The sequence below is a fragment of the Stegastes partitus genome, unplaced genomic scaffold, assembly GCF_000690725.1.
Source record: "Stegastes partitus isolate 25-593 unplaced genomic scaffold, Stegastes_partitus-1.0.2 Scaffold587, whole genome shotgun sequence".
NCBI classification, from domain to species: Eukaryota; Metazoa; Chordata; class Actinopteri; family Pomacentridae; genus Stegastes; species Stegastes partitus.
In genome coordinates this window covers 98893-123905 of record NW_007578318.1, presented here as the reverse complement: position 1 = coordinate 123905, position 25013 = coordinate 98893, and the positions used below count along the sequence as shown (strand labels likewise).

The following is a 25013-nucleotide window of genomic DNA, read 5'->3' as shown; positions in this document are numbered from 1 at the left end:
TAGCAGGATACTATAGCTTTAAAGAGGTGGTTTCCCGCTACGGTAATAAGGCTAAATGCTGTGTGTGTGTAATGCAGTGTATGCCATATTTTTATAGCAGGAGCAGCATAGGTAATGACACAGGGCTGGAGATAAGCATTTACTGTGATTCTGTAAAAGAAATCTAGCCAGTGGTGTTATTTTATCTTATTTTTTCGCTGCACCAAAGATGTGAAATATTACATCCTGGGTGTCAAATAAACTGACTTCCTTTATTTTGATGACTAATTATTGAAATTTCTTTATAGGAAAAATACATCAAGGTACCTCAAGGAGGGTGTGGCTGTGTCTGTGTGGCTCCGTGTGGGTAAACAAACCCATACAGTGGACTTTAAATATGCATGCAAGGAGCTATAGTTGGTTTAGAGTGCAAAACGTTGGAAAACAGGGTCAGCGTGAGAGAAAATCTAAAATGTAACTTCTTTTTTCCCTTCTTACTCTCTCATACAGGCTCAAAGGGCTGCTTTTCCCTACAGTTTACAATTCCAAGCTGTATATGTTCTGTTGTTCTGGCTCTTGTCATGTCTCCCTTGCATACAGGCGACATGGAAGGGCTCATATATGGAAAGAGAATGGCAGTTGAACACATGTTTCTTTCTGAATCTGTCGCTCCCTCTTTCCATTCGCTCCTTTCTCCTCTCTGTAACATTAATGCAGACTGTGTATATTTATAACGCAATAAAGTTTTTATGGCTGCCGTCATTATAGAACATTAAGGTCACGCTGACAGGCTAACAAACACACAAGGATACAGCCAAGGTACTCAGAGCACAAGGCCAACATGGGATCCACTCGCCAAACACTGTATAGAACACAACTGTGTATATCCAAAACATCAAACTGCATTAAACATTAAACTCCTAACACAATGTTAATCGGACAGACAGCATGAATGCAGAGAAAACCAGAAAAAAACATTAAATTTATCTGAATCACTAAAAGGTGAGTCTGGCCCAGAGGAACTGTTCTTGCACAAAAAGGTGAAAGGGATTTAGTTTGTCTTTGATATAGAATGAAAACACAACAACAGTGTGTCTTTTGGGACAAAATGTCCACGCAAAGCCCACAGATGTTGCTTTCATCTTAAAGGTCAAAAAAATAGTTCCCAGCAAGGCGGATTACCTTCAAGTGGGAAGCTGTTTTTGGAGAGACACGTTGGTTCAGAGTGTCTTTTTTTAAATGCTGGAATCATCCTGAAATTCTACTAGTGGCAATGATAAAGGATAGGAAGCAGAAATCTCAACAGGATATATTTAGAAACCTGGGAGAATAATACAAACAAACAAAAATGCAAGGAAACAAGTGATCTGAAGCAATTTTAACGTACGGCCGGAAGGACCAGTCGGACCTACTTCTCACAAGGACGTCCAAAGAACTCCAAGTTTAGGTCCTTTACAGTGAGTTATGGAAATACTGATCAACTGGGAGACTCTACTGTGATAGTAACGGTGATAAAATCAAATTTATTGAATCTACCTCATATGATTGAACCTTGCTGTGTACAAAATGCTGCTCCATCAATCACAACCGCAGCCAATCTCGAAGCCACACCTCCAGTAGCACAGGAATCTTATCAAACAGTGTACCAGGTAGTTATCTTCCTCCTGATCTTTGCTAGATAGAAAATAGCCTGTGCACCTCACATGTGTGGACCCCTCATATCAAACAAGAGCTATGACCAGCCACACAAATAAACACCACTAAAGATACTAATCAAATGCTTTTTGTGTGAACTAAAGCATTTTTACACAATTGTAAAACTACACAAAAACGCACACTCAACATGGACAGTACGTAAATTATTGAAATTATTGAAAGTCAGACATCTTTAAAAGCATAACCCTTTGATCTCTGAGTGGTTTCTAGGTTTTTTGAGTTATTTCATATTTAACATCTTCTGATATCTAATATGTAGCCCTGTGATAGACTGGTGACCTGTCCAGGGTGTCCCGTGCCTTCGCCCTAAGTCGGCTGGGATAGGCTCCAGCCCCCCCGCGACCCTAGTGAGGATTAAGTGGTGTATAGATAATGGATGGATGAAATAAAGCTTTATAGTGAATAATTATGCCCCAAAATAGGAGTTACGCCTTGTTTTCAGGTGAAGCCCAGAATTTTTTGAAGTACCCTTATGTAGTGTAATTTAATGATAACAAAAAATGTGGTAATTTCTTAAACGTTTAGCAAACGTTTATGTACCCACAATAATTAGTGCATGGATGGATGATATCTAATACAATTTTCCTTGATCATATTTTACTTATTGCATTTACGTATTAGCTGTAGTACCTGCTTGCGCCACCGGGTGGAGCCTCTTAGTGTTTAATACTTTAGAAACCCCAGGAAGCGGTCCCCATGAGCAGAGAGCATTGTTTGGCTTTAGCTAGCATGACAAAGTACCATGTGACAGCTAACAACCTCCGGCCAGAGCTCTTTTTTTTAAGCAAGGCCGGAGTTGATTAGGAGAGTAACCTTATGCCCTGAAGGGATGTGTGGTAGGAATGTTGTTGAAGCCTATATCATGTAGCCACTGACCAAGACATAAAATGCTAGCACAAGGATTATTCCCTGGGTTCAATTTGTGTTAATATTCAATCAGTTATTGAATGAAGATGCTATTGTTTGTCCCTCGGGTCTTTCTACAGATTGCAAATTGAGCTATTGATTTACAACCCTTGTGTGACAGTCGACCTAAAACAAAGAATGAGGCTTGTGTCGATGCTTTTTGTTTTTTGATTAATTGATTTTTTTTTTGATGAATTGTTTAGAAAAAAAAAATCAATCATTATGTCGTGTCAGTAGTAAAGTAAATACTATTGACATGTTTAATCTATTTTCATGCATGTCTACTAAACACAGCCTGCAGTTCATTCCATTTCAGCTGAAAAGTCACGTAATTATTTGCACTTTATTGTTGGTCACAGCTGAGTCCATAATGGTTTCATGTTTCCACGTAAGAGTGTGGACATGTTAGTTAGTTACAGACTCTGGTTAAAGCAAAATATTTACACAATGCCGTCACAATTCTATTCTTTAGTTTTGATGAAGTCATGTTAGTTTGCACAATATTATAGGTGGCATCTAAGAGATCAGTACCCTTTAGACTTTGTAAGGTGGGGCTATCAAGACTGGTTTAAAAGGAGAGGGAAAAAATAGATTTGACCTTTTCATCAACCCTAATCAGAACAGTTGACCTGGCAGAACACACAAGCTTAGAGCATCCCATTCCAGGGTCTCAACACATGAATGCATTTATTTGTCATGTGTTCACCTTGCAGCTGGGCAAGGCAACGAAAGAGAAGGAGAGAGAGAGAGAGAGAGAGAGAGATGGAGGATAGAAACAAAGAGTAAGTGTACGGTAAATCTCCTGACCTTGGTCCTGGCTCTTTAGCTCTCTGTATGAAGGGGTTTAGCCTATAACCTTAAATATTTCAACACTGCTCGGCTGACTGGAAAGTGCTGAGTTAGAGAAAGGGATGGAGGCCAGGCCACAGCGTTCAACCTCCCCCAGCAATTAACACAGCAGCAGGACATCATTGCAGTGCTCAGCGGGTGTGTGTGCACGTTTGTTGCAATTCAGTCCTTTTAATCAAGCGTCTGCCACATTTGCTGCTCGTCTCATTCTTACCACATAAAGTGCTATCAGGAGAATTTATAAAAAGCTCCTCCACAAAAATAAAAGCACACTTTTTAAAAAATTCCTCTGAGGACTTACCGGTCACTGTGAGCTCAGTCGTCCTTCTGACTAGAAAACCACCAAACTGGATTTCACAGGTGTAATTCCCAATGTCATCTTCCTTTACCTCTTGGAAAGACAGAATGTCTCTCTTCTGGATGATGCTGGCACGCCACTGCTTGGGACGGCACTCCTGCATATAAGAAAAGGACAGGCAGGTCAAAACTTCTGCAACAAAAACCCCTTATTGTTGATATATCACTTGAGCAGTCAGATGCAAAATAACTGGCGATGGACAGATGGAAAGGTACTGTGGACTGCACGTGGGCAGAAATGAAATATTCTGGGCAAGCCTAACATTATGAGATTTAAGACCTTCACTCTGCTTCATAATGAATTACATCCATAAGATTTCAAGTGGTTTGAGCTCGACACAAAGGCTTTAAAAACGTCAAAGAGTGTTAAGAAAGTAGATAAAGTGGTATGGATGCATGGCTTGGCAGTCTGACATAAAAGTTCCATACGGTAAAATGATAAGGCTTGGCCATTATCCTACTTATCTGATCAGGATTTATTGCACTGAACTGAATATTCTCCATTCAATATTCTGCTGAGGCCACATAGGACACGGAATTTTATTTACAGTACTCTCTGCTGGCAAAATAAGTATGTTTGTGCTGCGTCTGTGCGAATGTGTGAGCGAATGTGCGCGCAGACACAATGAGGGACTTGGTGACACGATGCTCTCTTCAGCTCCTCGGCGCTCTGGCAGGGACAACGACGGTTTGGTGGATTCTATTCCACCATTGCTCCCGGCAACCTTCGAATTCAATCACAGCGGCTCCACAGTGGTCCAAATAACTCTGGGTTCCAGCACTCCCAGTCATTACCCAGGCCGTAATTGAATTCTGGAAAAACCTAGAGGTCGAGCCCGGCCAGCTAATCTACTGCTGATCTGCCTGTGATTAGTCTGGCCTGAGCCCTTCTCCGGGATGCACTTTGTTGTCCGCAGGCCGTGCCTGACCTGGGAAAGGCAAGAACCCAGGTGAGGGAGGAGGAGTTGCATGCTGAATAAAGATCAGGGACCAGGAGCATTTGGAGGGCATCCACTCTCTCCACAGGGCACAGAATGACATTTCACAATTTTCTTCCCATAGAAGTTTTGTGTTCATTATGAAAGCCATCTCTGCGGCTGCCCTCTGCTCAGACCTCATTCTCTCTGGGTGGCTCTAACAATGGTGTGGCACGCTGCAAACATAGCTTAAGTAATTCATTGCCATCATTTGCCTTCATACATAATCTGCCTAAGTGATCTGGAACCACATTTCCAACAAGGCTTTTTAAACATAAACGGCCAAGAAATTAGATGAAAACAAACCAATGAACCATTGAAGGAATATTTCTCGGTTGTATAATCACCAAGACAGACACTCACAAATAACAGCATACAGCACACACAGCAAATATCAATGAACCCTCAGGCAAGTATACAAATTATGGACAAATCATGCAGCAGTGGAGTTATTATCACATATTAACAAACATGCTCAGTGAGATATAAATCCCACCTTGTACCAGACGATGTCTGGGTCTTTGCCAGGTTCAACATAGTCATCTATGTCAGGACAGAGGATGTCTTTACTCTTGCTCAGCTCGGCCTTCTCGGCTTTTCTCATGTTGGAGTTGTAGCAGAGGTTCGTGTCATTCTCTGCCACAGTCAGAGACATGGACACCTTCATGCAGTATGTGGAGTTCCTGTTGGCAGAGAACAACAAGACAAAGAGTTTAAAATTCATCTTAATTATATTAATCATCTGATTCAATCTTGCTTTGTCTTGTCTTGTGCCACTTTGCTATAGTAACACTCCTGATATTACAGCACAGAAAGAAAGACAAAGAAAAAAAATCTTAATGAAGTAATTTACCAAAAACAAAACAAACGAAAACAAATCTTCTTACTTCACATGGGTAAACAAGTGAATTTTATGTGTATTTCCTCTGATACTCTTTTAGATATCTTCATTCTTTTCCATCCCGTCCTCTGTCCGGGCCTCCTCAGCCTCCCTCCCCTGCGTGTGCGGGGCTCACAATAATGACGTGTTCAGCAGCTTTCCCGAGTCAATGCTGAATGCTCATGACCATTATTGGATTTATGGGGGGAGTAAGGGAGTGCTAATCAGAGTAGAGACAAACGCTGAGATGGTCTCACAACACAGAAGGGAAAGCTGCTCGGTCATCACAAGGAGTCGGTTCTCACTGCACACACCCCCTGCAGTGTTTTCCCAGCGACCATCAACACATCATCCGGCTATCTGACTAGCTTTGTTATCCAGCCACAAAGTCTTATTCTTATTAATGTCTTCCTTATCATCATCAAAGCCACCGTCAGTAAAGCCACTAGCACCGGTGACACAAAGCTATCCCACTGTGCCCACCTCCCAAGATATGACTCCATACAAAACCCAAGTATGACATCTATGCTGCTTTAATAGCTGTGCAAAATCTATATCTATAATTAAAACTTAATAAGAGAACCAAAAGATCTAAACCACAGCAGAAAAACAAGGTTGCACGAGTCATTAAAACAAATATTTAAATCAGTTTTAAGAAGGAATGTTGAATGACTTTATGAATATGTTGCAGAGGGAGGAAGCAGGTCACGTTATACCCAAGTCTGCTCCTAAATAGCGGGGACAAGAGGCTTGTGTCACACGGTGGAGACTGTGGGAGGCAGTGCAGGGTTGGAGAAGGTAAATGAAGAGCTTTATGATCCAACAGAAGTTCAGAATAAAGGGGAGATGTGGCTGTGAGATTGGGAATGAGTACACAGGTGAACAGCAGAGCTCAGGATGCAGTGCAGTTTGGTAAGGACTTAGGATGATGTACCGTGAAGAATGCTATTGCAGTAATTGAGTTTGGAGGTAATGAAAGCATGGATCAGAGTGTCAGCAGCAGCAGCAGCCTGGTCCAAACCGTGACGAACAGCCCCACCCTAAAAGTCCACATACTTTAAAAATAAATAAATAAATGTATGTCTGCCTGCGTTTGTCTCCAGCCCGGCTGCGATCTGACTCAGCCGGGCACTCGGTCGGAAGGCTGGGCGTACAACCATATGGGCTTTCATTTCATTTCATTACATTACATTTACGGTTGGCCAGATGCTCCCATTCACCGTAAATGACTGGGTTTCATATGATCTACTCAGGTTATGGAAGCAATAAGGGAGTCACCCCTTTCACATAAACACCTCTGACCCCCCTGGGGCCATAAAACACAGATGCAGAGACATACACACACCTGCATACACACACACATGTGTTTAAAAGACGAATGCGGCTACATGCAGCTGTGGAAGACTGGCTTAGAGATAGCAATGAGCAGAGCAGAGGCACTTGGAATGAGAAAAAAAAGAAAAGATACTGTATACTTCTACTACACAGAAGATGACTAAAAGGGCATCTAGAAAATGCTGTAGGAAGCAAAAGTCAGATGCAAGATACTGCAACAGTGCTATGCCCTCTCAGTGCTGAAATGTAACATTATCGACTCAATACCTCCCATCTAGTGGGAATAGAGTGGGAAGATGTGATGTTGTAGGCTTACAGAGTACACTTGGACAATACATTCGACTAAAGAACAAATACAACAGCGCAAACATGCGCTCGTGGACACATACATGTAAGCAAAGTCACACACCTACAAAGTCAATCCCCCCTCCCTCCTGCTTGTTGACATAATGGGGAGATGATCAGAGATGACCTCTCGCAGTCATGCACCTGAGCCATTAAAGTCCCCGGGGAGCCAATGGGAGACATCTCTACATGTTAAATATTCACAGCAGGCACCCGGTGGCATTGTGGGAAGGCGTCGGCGGTTGCGCTTGATTGATGGACAGCCGGGGCTTGATGCACAGTCCTGTGGTGTCTTTCACGTCTGTCACATTCTATTTGAGCGTAGTTGCTTTGGATATTTAGTCTGCAGGTCACGGTGGCTGCAATTCTCCACACGTTATTATCCAACATGCGGGATAATGTAATCACGGGAAGGAAACGCACGCAGGTTTCACCCACTCCAGAACACAGACTCATTACTGGAATTATTACAAAATAATTTATCAGGTGTAACGTAGAGGGACTGATGGCAGTGACAGAGTGAGGAAGAGCGGATGAAAGCTTGATGGATCTGAATTAGTGTTACAGACCTCATGCGAGCTGATATGCGGAGGAAATAGAGGCGTAGAAAGAGCGAGGAGTAAAAAGAGAGAGGGAGAGAGTCAAAGGGAGCACATGGAGATTGCTATGTAAATGAAGTCACCTTCACATGAAAACTGGCAATTAGACTTAAATTTCCAGAAAGAGAAGGACAAAGATAACCATTCGCACATGCAGACACCAAAAGCACGTGCAGTATATGTGCGCCACAAACAGACACACACTGTAGTCAACCGGTGTGCCTCCATATCTCTTTCTGAGCAAAACATCTGGAGGGATTCAGTGAAATGCTGAACGTAATGCAGATGGATTTACCTCCATTTATAGACCGCACACAACACCAAAGCTGTAGGAAACTATATATATAATGACGTCAGATTATATTGGAACAATAACACATTTTTTCTTGCGTTTAGTACAATGGCTATGACTTTAAACTATTGACTTTGATTTGAGGGTGTTTACATCAAGATAAGACAGAATTATGATACAGTAAACTGTGAAAACCACTTGCTTTGGTAAGGTAGGTAACTGTTCTGTAGGCATTATCTTCTTCAGGAACAATTATTTCATGTATCAAGGACAGCTAAAGACTCGTAAAAGTGGCAGCATTGTGTTGCAGTTCATCATATAATCTGATAATAGGTTTATACGTGATCCTGCAAACCCCAGAATGCATGTTGTCTTTAAAAACTTGCAAAAAAAAATATACAACCTATCAGCCAGATTCTGTAAAAACGAGATAAAAACCCCCAAACTACTAGATGGGTTTTGAACTGCTCATCTGTGATGTGGGCCTCTGTCTTGAAAACTAAACAAACTAGTTATATTTCATCAAAATAATTTTATTTTACACATCACATTTTAAAAGTCACCAAAAACAAACTGTTTGCACTGAACAGATTTTGTTAAAAAATAAAAAAAATAAAACAAATAAAAATAAAAATTCTAAGCTCTTTGGTGCAGCTGAGCAGCTATTAGTAACTCGGCAGCGACCAACATTCATGTGACAAAAAATCTGAACATATTTGGCTGAACAGGAACAAAACAGATGGGCGACAAGTATGGAAACAAATTAAAAATGTGACACACTGTTTTCCAGTATTTGTAACCCAAAAATATTGTACATGTTAGTTCCATTTTTTTCTCCAGATTTTTCCCAAAATAACTATTCAAAGAAATTCATCTCTTTCTTTTAGCTTTTTAATGATTTATGTCAATATAACTATGTTATACTGCACAGTTCTTATTTAGACTATTATTTTTTAACTCTCTCTACTTCTAGTCATGGTTGAGCTGTTTCCATGGAGGTGCAGGACTTTACACTGCAGTGAAAAATGAGCAACATATTGAGTAAAAACAGCAAAAAACATTATGAAATTGCCTGAAAGTATTGTTTTTTTGTTGCTGTATATAAAAAAAAAAGTCCATTCCCCAACATGTTGTCTTGTGTTTGTTTATTTGACTTGTTTTGGGGACTAAACATAAATTACTGAGATTTTTACCATTACTGTAAAAATTTTAAACAAACCAAACACAGATTTAAAGAAAAGAAAAAAATCTATAACAATATAAATACACTGACATTAAAATAACATTTCTTAAAGAGAAATAATGCAAATTTTTAATTGCTATATTACCAACAGCACATAATGTACTTTTAATTGCATGTGGAATCTCATGATGTATTAATGATGAGAATCTTCAAACCGAACAGCTCATTATGGTTAATTGGTTCGACTATTAGGCACCTAAGAGGTAAACTGAATATCAAACTAGTCCTGGAATACAGATTATCCCTACAAAGCTTCCTGTACCAATTTTATGATACAATACGTCAGGCAGGTGTTGATTCAATTCTGTCGTCACATGATTATGTAGTATTTATCGCCTCCAGTAATGTTAGCGGAGGTTGTTATAACAGAAGGTGTAATTCAGTTGTTGGGGTTTTGATAAATTAAGGTCTACAGCATATTCTGTGTTTAATCCGTAGCTGGCGAGGAAAAGGCTCCTCTTTTTGCCTGCAGGGAGTTTGAGGGGAGAGTGTTTGGGTCATATGTGCTCCAATGTGTGACTCAAAAGCTTACTCCCTAACAAAAAGACAATTGATTTCAGCTAAGAGGCAAATCTCTAGCAGTGTTCTGATTAGGGTATCTGAGAAGTTTGAAATCCTCCCAGCTCAACACAAGCAGACTGAGAAACACAGAGCTGGGGGCACTTTTTTTTTTTTTTTTTTTTTTTACTCACAACCGAATAGAATTATAGTACTCTTGGAATTTCAAACACGGCATTTGAATAAGGACTTGTTGTAGAAATTGTCAATAATCAAAGGAAATATTAATTTAGAGCGAGTCAACACTGGAGAGCGTCGGTGCCAGCTTGGGCTACAGAGTGCAGTAATGAAATGCAGTACAGGCTGGGGTCTAATTGCACACAAACACACTCCCCCTGGTCACACTCAATGTATCCTGCCTCTTTGGGTCTTTAAGGGACCTTTACCAGGGTTTATTAAAATCTCTCTGAAATGAAGAACTGCAATGAGCCGTTTATTGAGGGATGTTCTCCAACATAAAGGTTAATAAGTTACTGCCACATGATTATGCATCTTGTATTAGGAAAATCCACTCTGTAACGGCCCACTGAAGTGTGTGTGTGTACATGTGGGACGTTGTGTTGTTGCTTGTGTCTGCATTCAGTTTTCTCACTGTGTCCGCATAGATTTTCATGCAAAACTTTAGGCACCCCTGGGCAAAAATACATCTCTTGTTGCCTCCTGAAGCGAAAAGAAGCAAATCCAACTGCTGCAGTAAACACACGAATTTTTCTCACTTTTCTTTTTTTTTTTCCCAAACACGCCTTTGGTTGGTCAAGCAGCTCAACGTTAACCTCATCTGACCCACAACTTGTTTCCATAAAGACTATTTCTGACTTTTTGTGTTGAGATTGCAATTTTTTTTGCAAAATTGCCCCAACTTTTAGTTGCGGTTCCACGATAATTTATATTTCACTCTTTTCTCTACTAGAGCACAAAGACAGCTCCACCAGAGTCATGGCATCTAATTTACGAGACGTTTTAAGATTTAAGATAATTTTGCTTATGAAATAAACCAATTTCACTTGATTTAAATTGAGAGATGGAAGATTATGTCACCTTTGAGGATACAGAAGTGTTTTCCTTGCCACTTATCTGCTTAAGTGAGAAGATGAATACTACTCTCATATCTCTGCGTTAAGTACGGAGCGGATGGCAATAAGCCTAGACATGACTGACTCTGTCCAAATACGAATCGCTTCATCTAAAGCTCACTGATTTACATGTTGTGTCGTCTTGTTCAGTTAAGCTCAATACAAACCAAATCTAAAATCATCTATTTAGAGTTTTGTGGAGAGCTATGTGCAGTAAATGTTTCTTTGGTTGATATGAGGTGGGCAGTGTAAGTCCTCCTTAAACAGCATATAGTCAGTTTTATATGTATGTTTGTGTGCAGATGAAAGGAGGACACAACACTTGAATTACTGAGTCTTAGAAGTGCTAGAAGGGATATTATTGAACCCAGAGGACAGACATAAGCTGTTTTATTCTTATTTTCTTTGCTTTACTTTAAGCTACGCAAAAAGTTTCCTGGCTCCATCTCTAAAGTTAACACTCGAGAGTGGTATTGTCTTGGCAAGAAAACTAACTTCTGGATTAGATATGATAGATCTTGTATTGTGCTCTCCTGTACTGGACTTTGGCCTCAAAAACACGAAGTACAGTACAGAACAGCAAGTATAAAACATCAGATTGTAAAGACTGCACTAAAACTAAATTATGCACTCTGTTGGAATCCATTTTTCATGCAGCATTCCAACCATTTTCTCTCTCCACCCTCACACCTACCGCAACACACAGGAGTAGAGGCCCACATCCTGAAGGTCGGCAGGTCTGAACCAGATGGCGTCCTCCTCCTTGCTCATGCGCACGCCGTCGAAAGAGATGGGCTCCTCGAAGTCGCTGTGGCCGAGGCCGGAGCTGCGGTACCACATGAGGCTGAGGCCCACGCTCTGCGCCTGGCTGTAGTTGGCCCTGATGTAACCATAGAAGAGAGCGCACTTCAGTCGTACCGGCTCGCCCTGAAGCACGCGGTACTTTAGGTAGTCCACTGACCAGTCTGTACAGCCATCCACTGCAGAGAAACACAAAGAGGGAGACATTCATCAGCACATGTTTGAACGCACAAAAAGTGGTGTGATTGCAGCACAAGGAAGCGTATGCACGCTCTCATTGCAAGAACATATGAAAGGTACGAAGATTACCAGGTCATTAAACCCCCACAATAATCCTCTTTTAATTTATTAGAAGACTCTCCCTTAAATAGCTGTGTTAGCAATGAGACACTAAGCTATGCACAGCATGCGAGTATACGCTAATTGTATGGTGTTTACTGAATACTTATTAAGGTGGTTTATGCATTTTTGCTCCATATTGTGCATGCGACGATTGCACCACTGAAATTTCTCCATGTAAAGCTGGTGCTAGACACACTCCTCTGCTGCCATCTTAACATTGTTCACACATTCAGGGCGTGTGCGCCACCTTGGCCTCTGCAGAGACAGCTTAGACACTCACGCAATATCCAAACACACAACCGCTGTGACATTTGGGAATTAACTGTTAAAATATCTCCATAAATGATGTCGGGCAACTCCAAATGATGCAGACGTACCACAGCTCCGGTGGCAGGGAGTGCAGGCCGAGTTCAGCTGACTGGGAATGTCACACTTCAGACACCAGGTTAAACTACAGCGAAAGATTTATTTACTGATAAAACCTAACACGTGCAGCACAGGTGAAAACTGTATCTCCCGGCTTAATCTGTCAAATGTACACACCTGCTTCAGTTGCTGCAGCACAACAAGGTGCAAGAGGAAAAAAAAGAAAAAAAAAGAGTGAGCCAGAGGGCACAGTGGCTGAAAAGACATTTGACAAAAATCAAAGACACTGGCGCAGCCCCTCAGGCACAGCGGTCTGTTCTACTTGTAGTGAGCAGATCTCGCTCAGTTCCCAGGCTACTAGATTTTAACCTATGGCCAGCTATCAGTCTCTGACTAATTAGGCAGCATTTGTTGATCCGGCAGGTGTATATTTGAGTGTGTGTGAGTGCATGTGTCTGGGACTGAGAGAGAGAGAGAGAGCGAGAGGGAAGTGGTGATGGTGAGATAAAGTAATAAGAACCCTGCTGCGTACCAGTCTGTGAGTGATACAGAGCCTCACAGGGACAGCTATGCTTGTAATTAATACTCTTAATTACCAGGGAAGTAATGTGTGTCTTTGTGTGTATATGTGTGTATCTGCGTGCGTGTGTTTTGACGAGTGTGCATTCCCTATACGAATGGTTGTCTGCCTAATTATGTCAGTAATTACCAGTAGGCTTAGCCACCAATGTGCGTGCACTTATGTACATATGAACGCGAGAGCAACTGAAAGAGCGTGTGCATGTGGCATAAAGTGTGAAAAACTGTCTAATTATCACTCCTGATATCGAAAGCAGGGCGCCTATAGATGAAAACAGTCACGTGTGCACTCTCGTATGTGTTGGCAACTTTAGACTTTGATCACTTTAACTGTTAAGCAATGTACTGATGAACACTATACAAAGTAGCACTGTCGATTAGCAGATTTGGTTTTTGTAAGTAGAGTCATGTTTTTAACTCAAAAATGGGAATTTGATTGGTTGTGATGAAAGAAATACTTTTGAAAATCCAAAATCTGTGAGTTAACTTTTGAGAGGCCTGGTCTGGGAATCCTCTGTGCCAATGTTGGTGAAGATTGGAAAAAAAGAAAAAGTGTCCTGTGAAATTTTTGAAAACTTTTCTTTTTTATGAAATCCAATATAGCAGAAAATCACATCTGACAGAAACGGATGTTGGGGTGCACTGATCTTGGCTTCATCTCAGGTATCCAACTTTACCTCATTTTTGAAAATTGGGCATATGGCTCAAAAGTTTTATGCACAAAAGTACCTTTAACCTCAACCTGTAGGTGGTGTTAGCTATATAAAGCACAGACATAAAACTTTCCAAAAGGGTGATAAATGGTTGGCTCATATTCTAAATAGCGCCTTTTAACCTTTGCTAGGTTTTACAGAGAACTTTAGCATTGCATAGCACCTCCACCAGCTATGCAAAGTGCTGGCCTGCCATCGTAAGCAACTTGGGGTTCAGTGTCTTGCTCAAGGACACTTTGGCACATGGAAGAGGCGGAAGTCGAGCCTCCAACCTTGTACTGTACCTGTACTAAGGGCTAACCCAACTTTGATGACTCCGAGGACTGAGTGGGGGACGATCACTGTGCCAAATTTAAAAACTTTTTACCATCTGGTTCTTTGGGCTGCATTGGCAAAAGAAGAACCAAGAAGAAGACAGAGAAGAAGACATGTAAGAAAAAGTGAAAACCCAATGGGTGTCTACACAACGTCTCTGCTTGGCCACCAACTATTGACATTGGGGTGAATTTCCACTGAAGGCTGCAGGTGAGTCCTCTGCCTTCTCTGCATATCAATCTTCTAATCAGCAGGGACAGCAGAGGCTTCAATCATGCTTTTCTTCATTCACCTTTTGCACCTCTAATGGATATGACCTCTGTATCGCACACAACAATCTCCATTTCTGCCCCCTCTGCCACAACAAAAACAGTTTATCCTAACAAGTGGGTATCCTTATTCACAATGAAAGCAAACACTTTATCCACTGGCAGCACACCTGTCATTTGCTTTGCCTGCGCTGACTAGCGTACATGTGTTGCCTGATAAAGAAACCCCACATGCATAAAAGTATGCACATGTAAACACACACACACACACACACACAACAAGGAGACCTTTCATTCCTTACAGACATCCCAATGGGAGTTGTCTAATGTGGTGGCCTTTTGTGGGGGGAAACCATATTTACGTCTGAGACTCAAAACGGTTTTATCAACTCAATTAGAGGCTGACATTTCCCACATCCCCATGCTGGGCCGGAAAATCAATGCTTCCCGCTGGAGGAATACTGCAGTCCCCACCTCTCACTCTCTCTGCTGACAGCACACACACACACACATCGACACACACATACAGGATCTCTCCCTTTTCCTCCCTGCACCTCTGGGACATCACACATTTGTTGCGATTCTGTTCAGCCACTCTTACACAAGCCCGTACTGTAAAGGATGTTTCCATACGGACACGTTCCCACATGGCTGTCAGTCTGAGGGAAAGTGGCCTCTGCTCCTCTGAATCTTACTGCAGCACTGTAAGCTGCAGCACTCCTTCACCGCCTGGCGCTCACTCTGCTGCTGATGCCCTAACACTGCTACATCGCATGATGTATAGGGCACAGGTATGGCCGGCGCAAGAAAAATAGCAAGGAGGGGGGAATGTCAAGCTACAGGATATGCGCGTGTGTGTCACAGAAACCTTATTACATTCTGCATCCAGGCAGACCTGTCCGTCTTCTTGTGACACTAAACCAAGGCAATAAATACAGACCCTTGAGCTAGAATAAATTTACCCACTCTCATGCATACACACAAACAAGCAAATGCACACTCACAAAAAAAAACAAAAAAACACACACAGCGGAGTGGGCTATGTGTCACCTGAGTCAACTCCTGCTTTTCTTCCCCCCCCCTCCATAATCAAATTCCAATGATCCGTTCGTGACATTATACGTATTACTCCGCTGTGCTTCCTACTTGCATGCCTCTCATGTCGCCATCAGTAGTTGGCCTCTCTTCTCTCATCACTACCTGCTCTCCTAATGAAGTGTAATTATCAGATGTTGGGTGGGCGGCGGGGTTCTTGCAGGGCCAGGAAGACGTTGGGTGATCTATATGTGGATGAGGATACTTAATAACTTTGCGTCTGTCTCGTTCTCTTCCTCTCCTCCTCAGTTTACGCCCACTCCACATACATGACTCCATCGCTATCTTCCACTGTTACCGCTCACTCCGCAATCTTTTCTCTCATTTCTGTTAAAGGTTTTCTTACTGATCTTAAGAACTGTAGTGAAAAATCCCCTTTTTTTGTTTGCTATTGTGTAGAATTGACCTCTATATAAATCACATAATTGTCTAACAGGATGCATATCTTGTATAATGGTAAAGAAACGACCACCATTATCCACTATTGGAATTCATCTATATAGTCATGGCTAAGGCTCATTATGGACTGTAACTCTCCATGGTTTTCTGGCTTCACAGGTATGGCCCAGAAGGCATGCTGACCACTCAAGGTAATTGTGCAGAAACCATAGTAAATGGTTCACTACACTAGATAGCAAGACGTGGGAAAAGACCACCCACGATGTTTCTGCAGATACCTCGATTCTCCTGTGTTGCACACGGAGGTACCATAATGTCTGTACACTCGAATCATGTGATGTGACAAGATGAGGTAAGATAAGATACGCCTGAAGGAGACTCTTTTGTCAGATATTGCTCACAAACAAACTTAATGGGAGGAAAACTTTGTAAAAAAAAAAAAAAGCAATACCATATGTGTGATACATTACTGGAAATTAAGTAAGTAAGCTAAAATGGGTGTATAGAATATAAAGTAATACTTGCATTAATTCTGAGGTTATAAAATAATATCACACCTAATAACATATTGCACAAGGAATTGGAATATATATGAAATATTGCAAAATTTGAAAACTGAATATGCCAAGTAATACACTTACTGAAAACTCCCTAACCCTCGCTCATCAGCATTCAAGATGGGTCGGTTACAATTTGCTCTGCGAGGCTCGATACCTGGACATCATTCTCTCTCTGTGTGCTTCTCTCTACTTTAGCCTTAAGATTATTTAATCAAGGATCAGTACAGTTGATCACAACCTGAGTGTTAACCTGTTGTGGCAGCTGTCTCTGTAAATCACCGGCTTTGTCTTTGTAGCCATTAGCTCCACAGTGTGTCCCGAACTGCCCCCTGATTTTAAATGTTTTATTCCAGGCTAGTTGGTCTCGAATGAAAAGTACACATTTAAAGAATTAAAGAATTGAACTTGGGTGAATGCTACTGTAAAGGCATTTCATCCATCAATATTTTCAGTTTATAATGATAATAACAGTTGTTATAAAAAAGATGTTGTGCTCGGCCGGGGTGGTAAAGCTGGTGTATTGATGCAAACAAAATGTGACGAAGTGCAACAGACTTAGTGAAAAAATCGCAACATACATGAAGTACGTGATGTAACAATGAAAAATGGTGATGCCATTCTTCTGCAGCTCTCTAGCACTGGCCTGGAGAACTAGTGCTGCCAACTGTATATCCTGACACATCAAAAGTCCTCATAGTCACATGATAATATTCAATGTAAATGCATATTAAGTAGCATCGTTATAAATCATGTGCAAACTTCTGTTGCAGAAACACTGACAATTTATAGCAAGTGGTTACATTTGGCTGAAAGGGCTTTTCTTTCAAAGAAAAAGAAAAATTCAAGCAGCAATGAAGATTTTGTCAGAGAACATAACCCCACGGGGATGTAAAAAGTCAGCTGATAGCAACAGTTGTGAGTGAGCCAATGATTGTGAAGCATGAATGTAAGAGCTGATGTCAATCATCGATTATGTACTCAGGACTGACACAATGCGCCATTATTTTTGTTCTTTCCCATGTCAGTTCTTCTTCTTTCTTTTTCTGCTCTTCTTTTCTTGGCTACGAAAGCATACAATTTTTTTTCTCATGAGAATAATTGCTCTTATTGCCACGCATGAATCTTATAAACAGGACGCTCAGATCAAGCGGTTCTATGGAAACTGTTCAGTTCAAAAAGAAAAAAAATAAGCCGTGTGAATCCCGTTGCGGTCCGAGGCCCTTTGAAGCTGAAATGTCGCTGCATGATGTAGTTTTCACTGTTGTAAAAATGTAAGAAGAAAACGTACATAATGACGAGAAAACAAGCTTCTGAAGACAAAAAAACCCCCAAAAAACAGGTGATGGAGCTGGGCTTTGATTTGGTCCTAGCTGGTGTCCACTGGGGCCATTATTTTTGCTTAACAAGACCTAAATTATAATTTATACCAGACCTATCCTGCATGTCAGTTTAAAAATCACATAAAAATCTATAGTTTAGCTTGTGAAGCCAGAACCTACACCAACAGGTACTATTTTTTCAGCCCTTTCAGAACTTGAGTTACAAACAAATAATTTATACTGCAAACTTTAGAGTTATGTAATATCTGCCAGACAGAATGTCTAAGTCTTGAAATGTGAAACATCAAGGCCTGTGCCTGCACTACTTTGCACAGCTCCATCTGATTGGCTAATTGGCTTACGGGAGCAGCCACCCAATCACTTCCGTCTTTGTCTCCTTCCTAAACGCACCGAAAAATTTCAGCATGGACGAATAACAAATATCTGTTTTTCTAATCGCTCTGCCTGTGCTGTGTCACTCCATATTTCACTGTTTACCATTGTTCATTTATATGCAAATGTGGAGCAGCGCAGATAATTTTTCTCTAAAGATGGCGAACTACCTTTGCACTCCATCCAAAAAAACAGAGTTAGACCGGGAACATCAGTCTTCTTTGAATAAATCTGCTCTTCCTGCAGTGTTTTACTTTCTGTCACGACTAAATAACAAATACAGTAAATAAAAACATAGATTTAGCTTAAAACAAATAACCTCCTGAATCCAATAACTGAAATTGTCAACATGTTGTAATGGAAAAAATATTTTATCAGAGACTGGCTCCCTTGTGTTAAGATGATCTCATAGAAATCAATTTGTTTTGTCTTTTTCTTTTATTTCCAAAGCCATCTAAAGACAATAATCTTTATTATTACTATTATTATTGTATTCGTTCTTTATCTACTTAAATGTTTGCAGTTATTTCATGTTGTCATCGACTGTATGAGGAGATATGGTTAACTTGTTGCTACCTGTGAAACTTTGATGAATGAAATATTTCAAAATGATCTAAGAAAAATATGTGACATCTTTGGAGGAATCATGAATATCCAATGTCATCTGGCCAGCAGTTCTTCACATATCTTGCTTTGAGCTTTTGAAGGGAATGTTAAAACTACTGGTCATCTTTTGGCCTTGGTGCAAAAAAATTAATTATTTCCAGTATTCCCATGTCACTGAAGACAACTAAACTCTGCCAAAGTATGGAATTATAATAAAGGACTGGAAACGCAGGCAGAGAGAAACAAAGAGTGAAAACCAAAAAAGTGAAACTGTGATATGATGTGATGTTTAGACCGCATAAAGCATACAAGCAGCACATCTGGCAGGCCTGCTGCCGTGCGGCTAGAACACAACCCCCAGCTGAACAGCTCAATGCCAGACTTGGAAAATGTCCCCACTGTCTTGGCTGCAGTGGGCCAAATCTGCATGTTTGAGCTGATTGTTCGAAGAAGAAGAACTGAGTTCAGTGAGGTATTGAATAACTGTGTTTTGGTTCTGTTACAGTCCTATTCTTTTGTTTATTGAAAGTTACCCCTTCTCCTAATTGCAATCAATTACGGCTTATTTGCTGTTGTAGCTTCTATAAAATACAACGAGAGCTTGAAGTATTTTACACCAGAGGTTTTCACAGTGTGGGTGCTGAATGAAGGGCGCAGTGGGAGACTCATCAGGTAAAGATACTGATGGAGGTACAGGAGGTAAAGGTGCATGCTAATGTATGAAACATAATGGCAAGGTTGCATTTTGGCCGCTGATTTGGCCTGTTTGTCGACAGCTATGACACATAGATTATGAAGGCAATGAAGGCTTCTAATGTTGCCAGTTGGACGAAAAGAGAATAGATTTCAAAAAAGGGGGCTCAAGTTAAAGCCGACAGTGTAACTCATTGAATCCATAGCAGTGATTATTTCTTAATTATGAGAGAGAGAGAGAAAATAAAAAGGAGGTGCACAATCCAAGACTATTAAATCAAAAGTTAAAGTTGATCTCATTATGAATTGGGTTTATAATAGTTTGACCTCTGACTATGGCCCAATCCTAATCTCCACCCTAACTCGTAAACCCCTTTTGACTTGAGTGTGTGAGTTTGTGAGGGTGCAAAATGGTATAAAAGGGAGGAATAGGACACATCATTGAGATAGCACTTCCATTAAAGAAGCGAAAGTGTTCCATTTGCAGTTTAATTAGCTGCTCAGTTGATCAAGACCTGTTTTGTATTTTAACAAACTATTAAAAGTCAGGAGGCCATAAATCCTGTGTTTCACCTAAAATACAATCGACTTTAAATGTGCAAAAAATAACCACAGCAGCAGCCATTTACAGATACATGTCGAGGCACATTTCTTTCCTAAACCACTCATGCTCTTTTGTGCAGGACAACCACCAACTATGGGTCTCTCAGGAACATCTGCATATATGCGACCTCAAATAAAGAACACACACTTGCGTTTAAAAGTCCACACGGTAGCAGTCATGTGCTTGATGATTTGACAGTGGGACAGTCCAAAGCCTTCATGCGTCTAGCAGGAACTTGCACAGAGTACAGAGTTTGGGATTGGGCCCATAACTGTGCATCAGACTCTAATTCTTGTGTATTTCTTGGAGTCTCCAGTTACCTCAAAATCTTGGAAATGTGCTAATTCCACAGTGCTTGATTAACAGCAATATGACAATTTGATTATGTTTCAAACATTGCCTCATGCCTGTAGCAACAAATGCTTCACACTTAGTGTGTCTGGGCTTACAGTATCACAACAAAACTATCTATTATATATTCTTGCTTTACCTCTCATTTTGTTCTTTAGAAACACTTTTGGTTTTTTTGTTTTTAAATTATTATTCACAGGAAGATTGGGAACATTGTGATCTCACTGCAGTTAAACAAAGCTCACTCGAAGGCTGTATTTAAAAATGACCACAACCATTATTACAAACCTTATGCAATTTGTGAATGTAAGATAATGAACTTTTAGGTAATGAACGTCTCCTATATTGTCTGTAATGTTCCAGTAGATGAATTTCATTGTATTTTTCTGTTACGTTATTACTGCTGTGTCTGTTAATTTTGGATTATGTGGAAATAGGTGATTACTCCCAATATATTTCCTATAAACTGAGGCCATTGTCCTCATTACGTTCTGCTAGAAAACATATTCTGGTCATATCTGCACGTGTGTGTGTGTGTGTGTCGTCACATAAATTGCACACACTCATCATATAGTAGTGAATTAAATCAGATTTCCCATTTCTCTGCAGCTTTGCTTTATTATTTTTTTCTGCCCGATATTACTTGTACTGCTTGCACTGTAAATTGTGCCGTAATGCACACGAGTGCAACATTAAACTACTGAACCTGCACCTGAGGAACACAGAAAGGATATAGGAACAATGGGGAAATGAAGTAAATCTAATTTCTGGCAGTAGATGTTGACATTTGCATACATATTGGCAAAGTAATTTCAAAGGCAACATGAAGCTTTGAGAGATAAAACAAAAATAAACCTAAAACTGAAGCAAATCATCAAAAATGAGTTTTCCCGCACAGAATCTAAGCAGGTGTTCTGAAAAGAAAGAGCAGGCAAATATATTTGTGGCTAAAATAACTACAGAAAGCTTAACAGACTCGATTCCAGAAATCAGCATATACAGTACGGTATTAAAGGCGCTTTATGGGCAAGTCTAAACTTTCAAGTTTGCCTGAAGGTGACAGTTCTGTTTCTATTGTTTCGTATAGAAACCAGGGTGGGTTTGTTGCCCTTGACCAAGTTCAGCACAGCTCAGATCCTTTTAATAACTCTCCAATTGACTTCAAATTAACCAGAACCCGTTATAGAACAGAAATTTCCCCTGTTGTGTGCGAAAGGGTGTCACTGAGACATTAGCTTTTTGACTTTCCTCTCTCTCTCGCTCTCCCTCTCCCTCTCTCTTTCCCTTGCTCATCCTTTCTTCTTTTCTCTTGATGATAAAGGGGCTCTTTTTAAGGAGAACAGAAAGCTTGTCAGGATTTGGCCAGCTGGAGAAAGTCATTTGAGGCCCAAATTGATGTGCCCGGGACTCTCAATAGTATCTCTCCAATAGCGGGGGCAGGATAGAGGGAGATGTGGTGGCCGGGACATTGTTCCTCGTAAATGGCTCTTTATTTCATAGGCGAACTTGGGAAATGAGCAACACCGTTCGCGGTTTCTGCTGTACAGGGGAGGACGGTCATGCGTAAAATGGAACACTAAGAAACAGGAGCCCCTAATATCTTAACAACTCAAAAGTGTGCGGCTCCCCTACATCATGTGCAGTTTTACTGGCGATGAAAACACATGCAAATAAAGTCCCAATAAGTTATAAAGTCGAGGCTGTGTGTGAACACCATCCATCATGTTGACACAGTGTGGGCAGGCTACATGGACATGAATCCATACACAGCTGAGCCAGGTCCCTGGACCATGACTAGGAAGAAAAGGCCTAGGAAGAGAGCGCATTTCACAATACAAATGCAGAGCTGTATGTGCACGCTTGCATTTTTTTTTTTTTTTTTCTGTGGGGAAATCTTTGTTTGTGTTTGCAGGTGTCAGTCTGCAACGTTGTATTAAAATGCCAGTAATTTCCTCCCTCTCTGTCTCTCTCTGTGCATGTGTGTGTGTGCACCAGCCCTCTCCATTGTGCAGCTGTGATCCATGAGATTCAGGCTGAGCTGTCACTCTGCTAATCTCCCCCAGTAGAAATACAGCTTGGAAAATGTCATCTGAACATTCCGAATTGTGTTTACACTCGCTGCAGGTTCCATCGCTTCTAATTTGACAAGTCATTATCACCCATGCTCCTCTCCCCCCTTTCCCTCTCGCGGCCCGAGACATGAAAATAAAGAGGAGGAGGAAGAACGAAGGAGACAAAACAAGGGCATTAAATTCCACTCACAGACACGCTGAACTGTGCTCTTAATAATCAGGTAATCCAAAAACCTCAGCTCAGAATAGCCAGGATTATTGTTGTTTTTTCGTTAATTTACATAGGCTACTCTGCTTCAGGAAAATCTCTGCAAACTTCTCAAAAAGTCATTCCCCGGGGACTGCTTATGTTTATAAAATGCAAAAAAAAAAAAAACTAGACACAAAGTCCTCGTGGAAAAGTTTCTTGGTTGTCTTGTAGAAAGTGGCAGCTGGTGGCTATGTGCACTGGGAAAAGCACACGGCTTTCCACGCCCTTAAGGCCCACAGCAAAGCTAGCAATGACAAGGACTGAAGTACAATAGGAATTCTTTATTTCAGAATAAAATGGCAAAGCCTTCTATACAGCAAGTCCTATAAATAAAACAACAAAATGCATTGTTAGTCTGTACCCTCCAGAAAAGCTTTTCATCATCTGACACCTTTATCAACAGGACAACATTTTAAATATGTAAAGGGTTTCTGCTCTAACACTGACGTAGCACAGAAACAACTACAAGTTTGATTCGCGTTTAAACGACTTCTTGCTCTTACAGTGAATGTTGTCTTGGGGGACATTTAAGGAAAATGACTGACGGTTTTGGTTTTCTCGGAAGGACAGTCTTCTCTATGTCTGTGACTTTGGATGTGACCCTGTGACCATGTTTCCATTAGATCAAATCTGTGATTGACACAAGTGCTCAGTAAACAAATTGCAGACTGACAAATCCAAGCAAAAGTCAACCCCACCTTCCAAAAAAGAAAAAAAGAAAAAACTTTCTGAAACCAAGTTATCTGTAAAAGTTTTGCGGGCTGTTGGATTTCTGTATCCTCGGGGTGAGCGAACGAGCATTTCTTATGACCTCTATTATCAGGCGTTCAGCTTACAGCCTGCAGGGAACTCCGAAATGCACAACATAACTGCAGACAGGGACATACAGTGAAAATGGGGTCTTGAGTAGATGCAGGCGGTAATGGTTGGAGACAAGTGAACTGTGCCGATCGCTGCAGATAAGCCCTTTAATTCAGATTTGCGCTCCACTGTGACTGAGCTATCCATGGTGCTGAATAGTCATGGGTGGAACGCGTGAGTAATTCTGAAGCAGACCACAGTGTACAATATTCATGGCTCCTGTTGTGGTGTCACTTGGCTGTCAAGTTAGTTGTAGATAAACTCTTATGTTTCTTTTGGCATGTGTTTTTTTTATTATTTAGCATGCTTCATAATACATTCAGATGATTTATTTATCTGCATCCCAGTGATAGCATGTGGACGTGCATTGCTATAGATTTTTTTTTCTTCTTTAGTCTCTGTTTCTTTACAGAAGATGTATTTTCAAGTTATTTGTTTTTAGGTTATTTAATGGAATAAAGGAAATCAATGCATCCAAAACAAACCAGAAATAATAAATAGTACCGTGTCCATGGTTGAATAAGAAATGTGATTTTAAATCAAGGTGATGGCAGAAGAGCTGACATTGAGAGAGAGAGGGTGGGAAAGCGATGGAGGCAATGACCCATCCATCCGTCCGTCCAGTCATTACAGACACATCCTCAGTGGGAGCCAGCACTCGGGGCCAGAGGAGTTAATGACACACTGCCCCGAGCCTGGATCCAGGCACCGGTCCCATGACAAACACATACAAAGTGATTTCTATTCCAACTTGTCTTTTGCACAAACAAGCCCTCCAAAGACAGAAAAGCGCCACGAAGGACTGACAAGGATGGAAAATAACTAAGTATGTTTACTCATGTACTGCAGTGCAATTTTGAGATATTTAACTTTAGTATTTTTATGTCGACTTCCACTCCAGTGTTTTCTGGGGGAGCTTTTCTTCTACTACATTTATATGACAGTTTAACAACACATTGTTAAAGATTAAACCAGTGGTGTCAAACTTTTTTTGGCTTCCGATATCTTACAAAAACACAGTGTGAAGTCGGGGTCACATTTTCCATGTCTGAGTCATTAACAGCTCCACCAAGTAATGACTTTTCTCTCTAAACTTTTCAAATAGTTTCGTTTGACTAAAAATTCTAATGATCCAATATCTCACCAAAAAAAAAAATCATAGGTTAAAGAAAAAAATTTAAATTTAGATTTTTGTTCTTTTCTCTTCCATTAATCATCTGATTATCCATCAGATTTATCTGGTATCCTTGAATAGAAAAAAGATATGTAAAGTAGTTCAACCTTACAGCAGCTAAAACAACCACATGCGTCAGTCA

The 25013-nt window shown here is 40.7% G+C and overlaps 1 protein-coding gene across 1 annotated transcript in view; it reads right to left on the bottom strand.

Annotated features, from left to right (window-relative positions):
- il1rapl1a (interleukin 1 receptor accessory protein-like 1a) overlaps positions 1-25013 on the bottom strand; it is a 156709-nt gene that overhangs the window by 94301 nt on the left and 37395 nt on the right. The window contains exons 2-4 of the mRNA XM_008289001.1: positions 11804-12089; positions 5281-5467; positions 3752-3905 (exon numbers count right to left, since the gene is read on the bottom strand). Coding sequence (XP_008287223.1) covers positions 3752-3905; positions 5281-5467; positions 11804-12089 — 627 coding nt within the window. The remainder of the gene's footprint in view (positions 1-3751; positions 3906-5280; positions 5468-11803; positions 12090-25013) is intronic.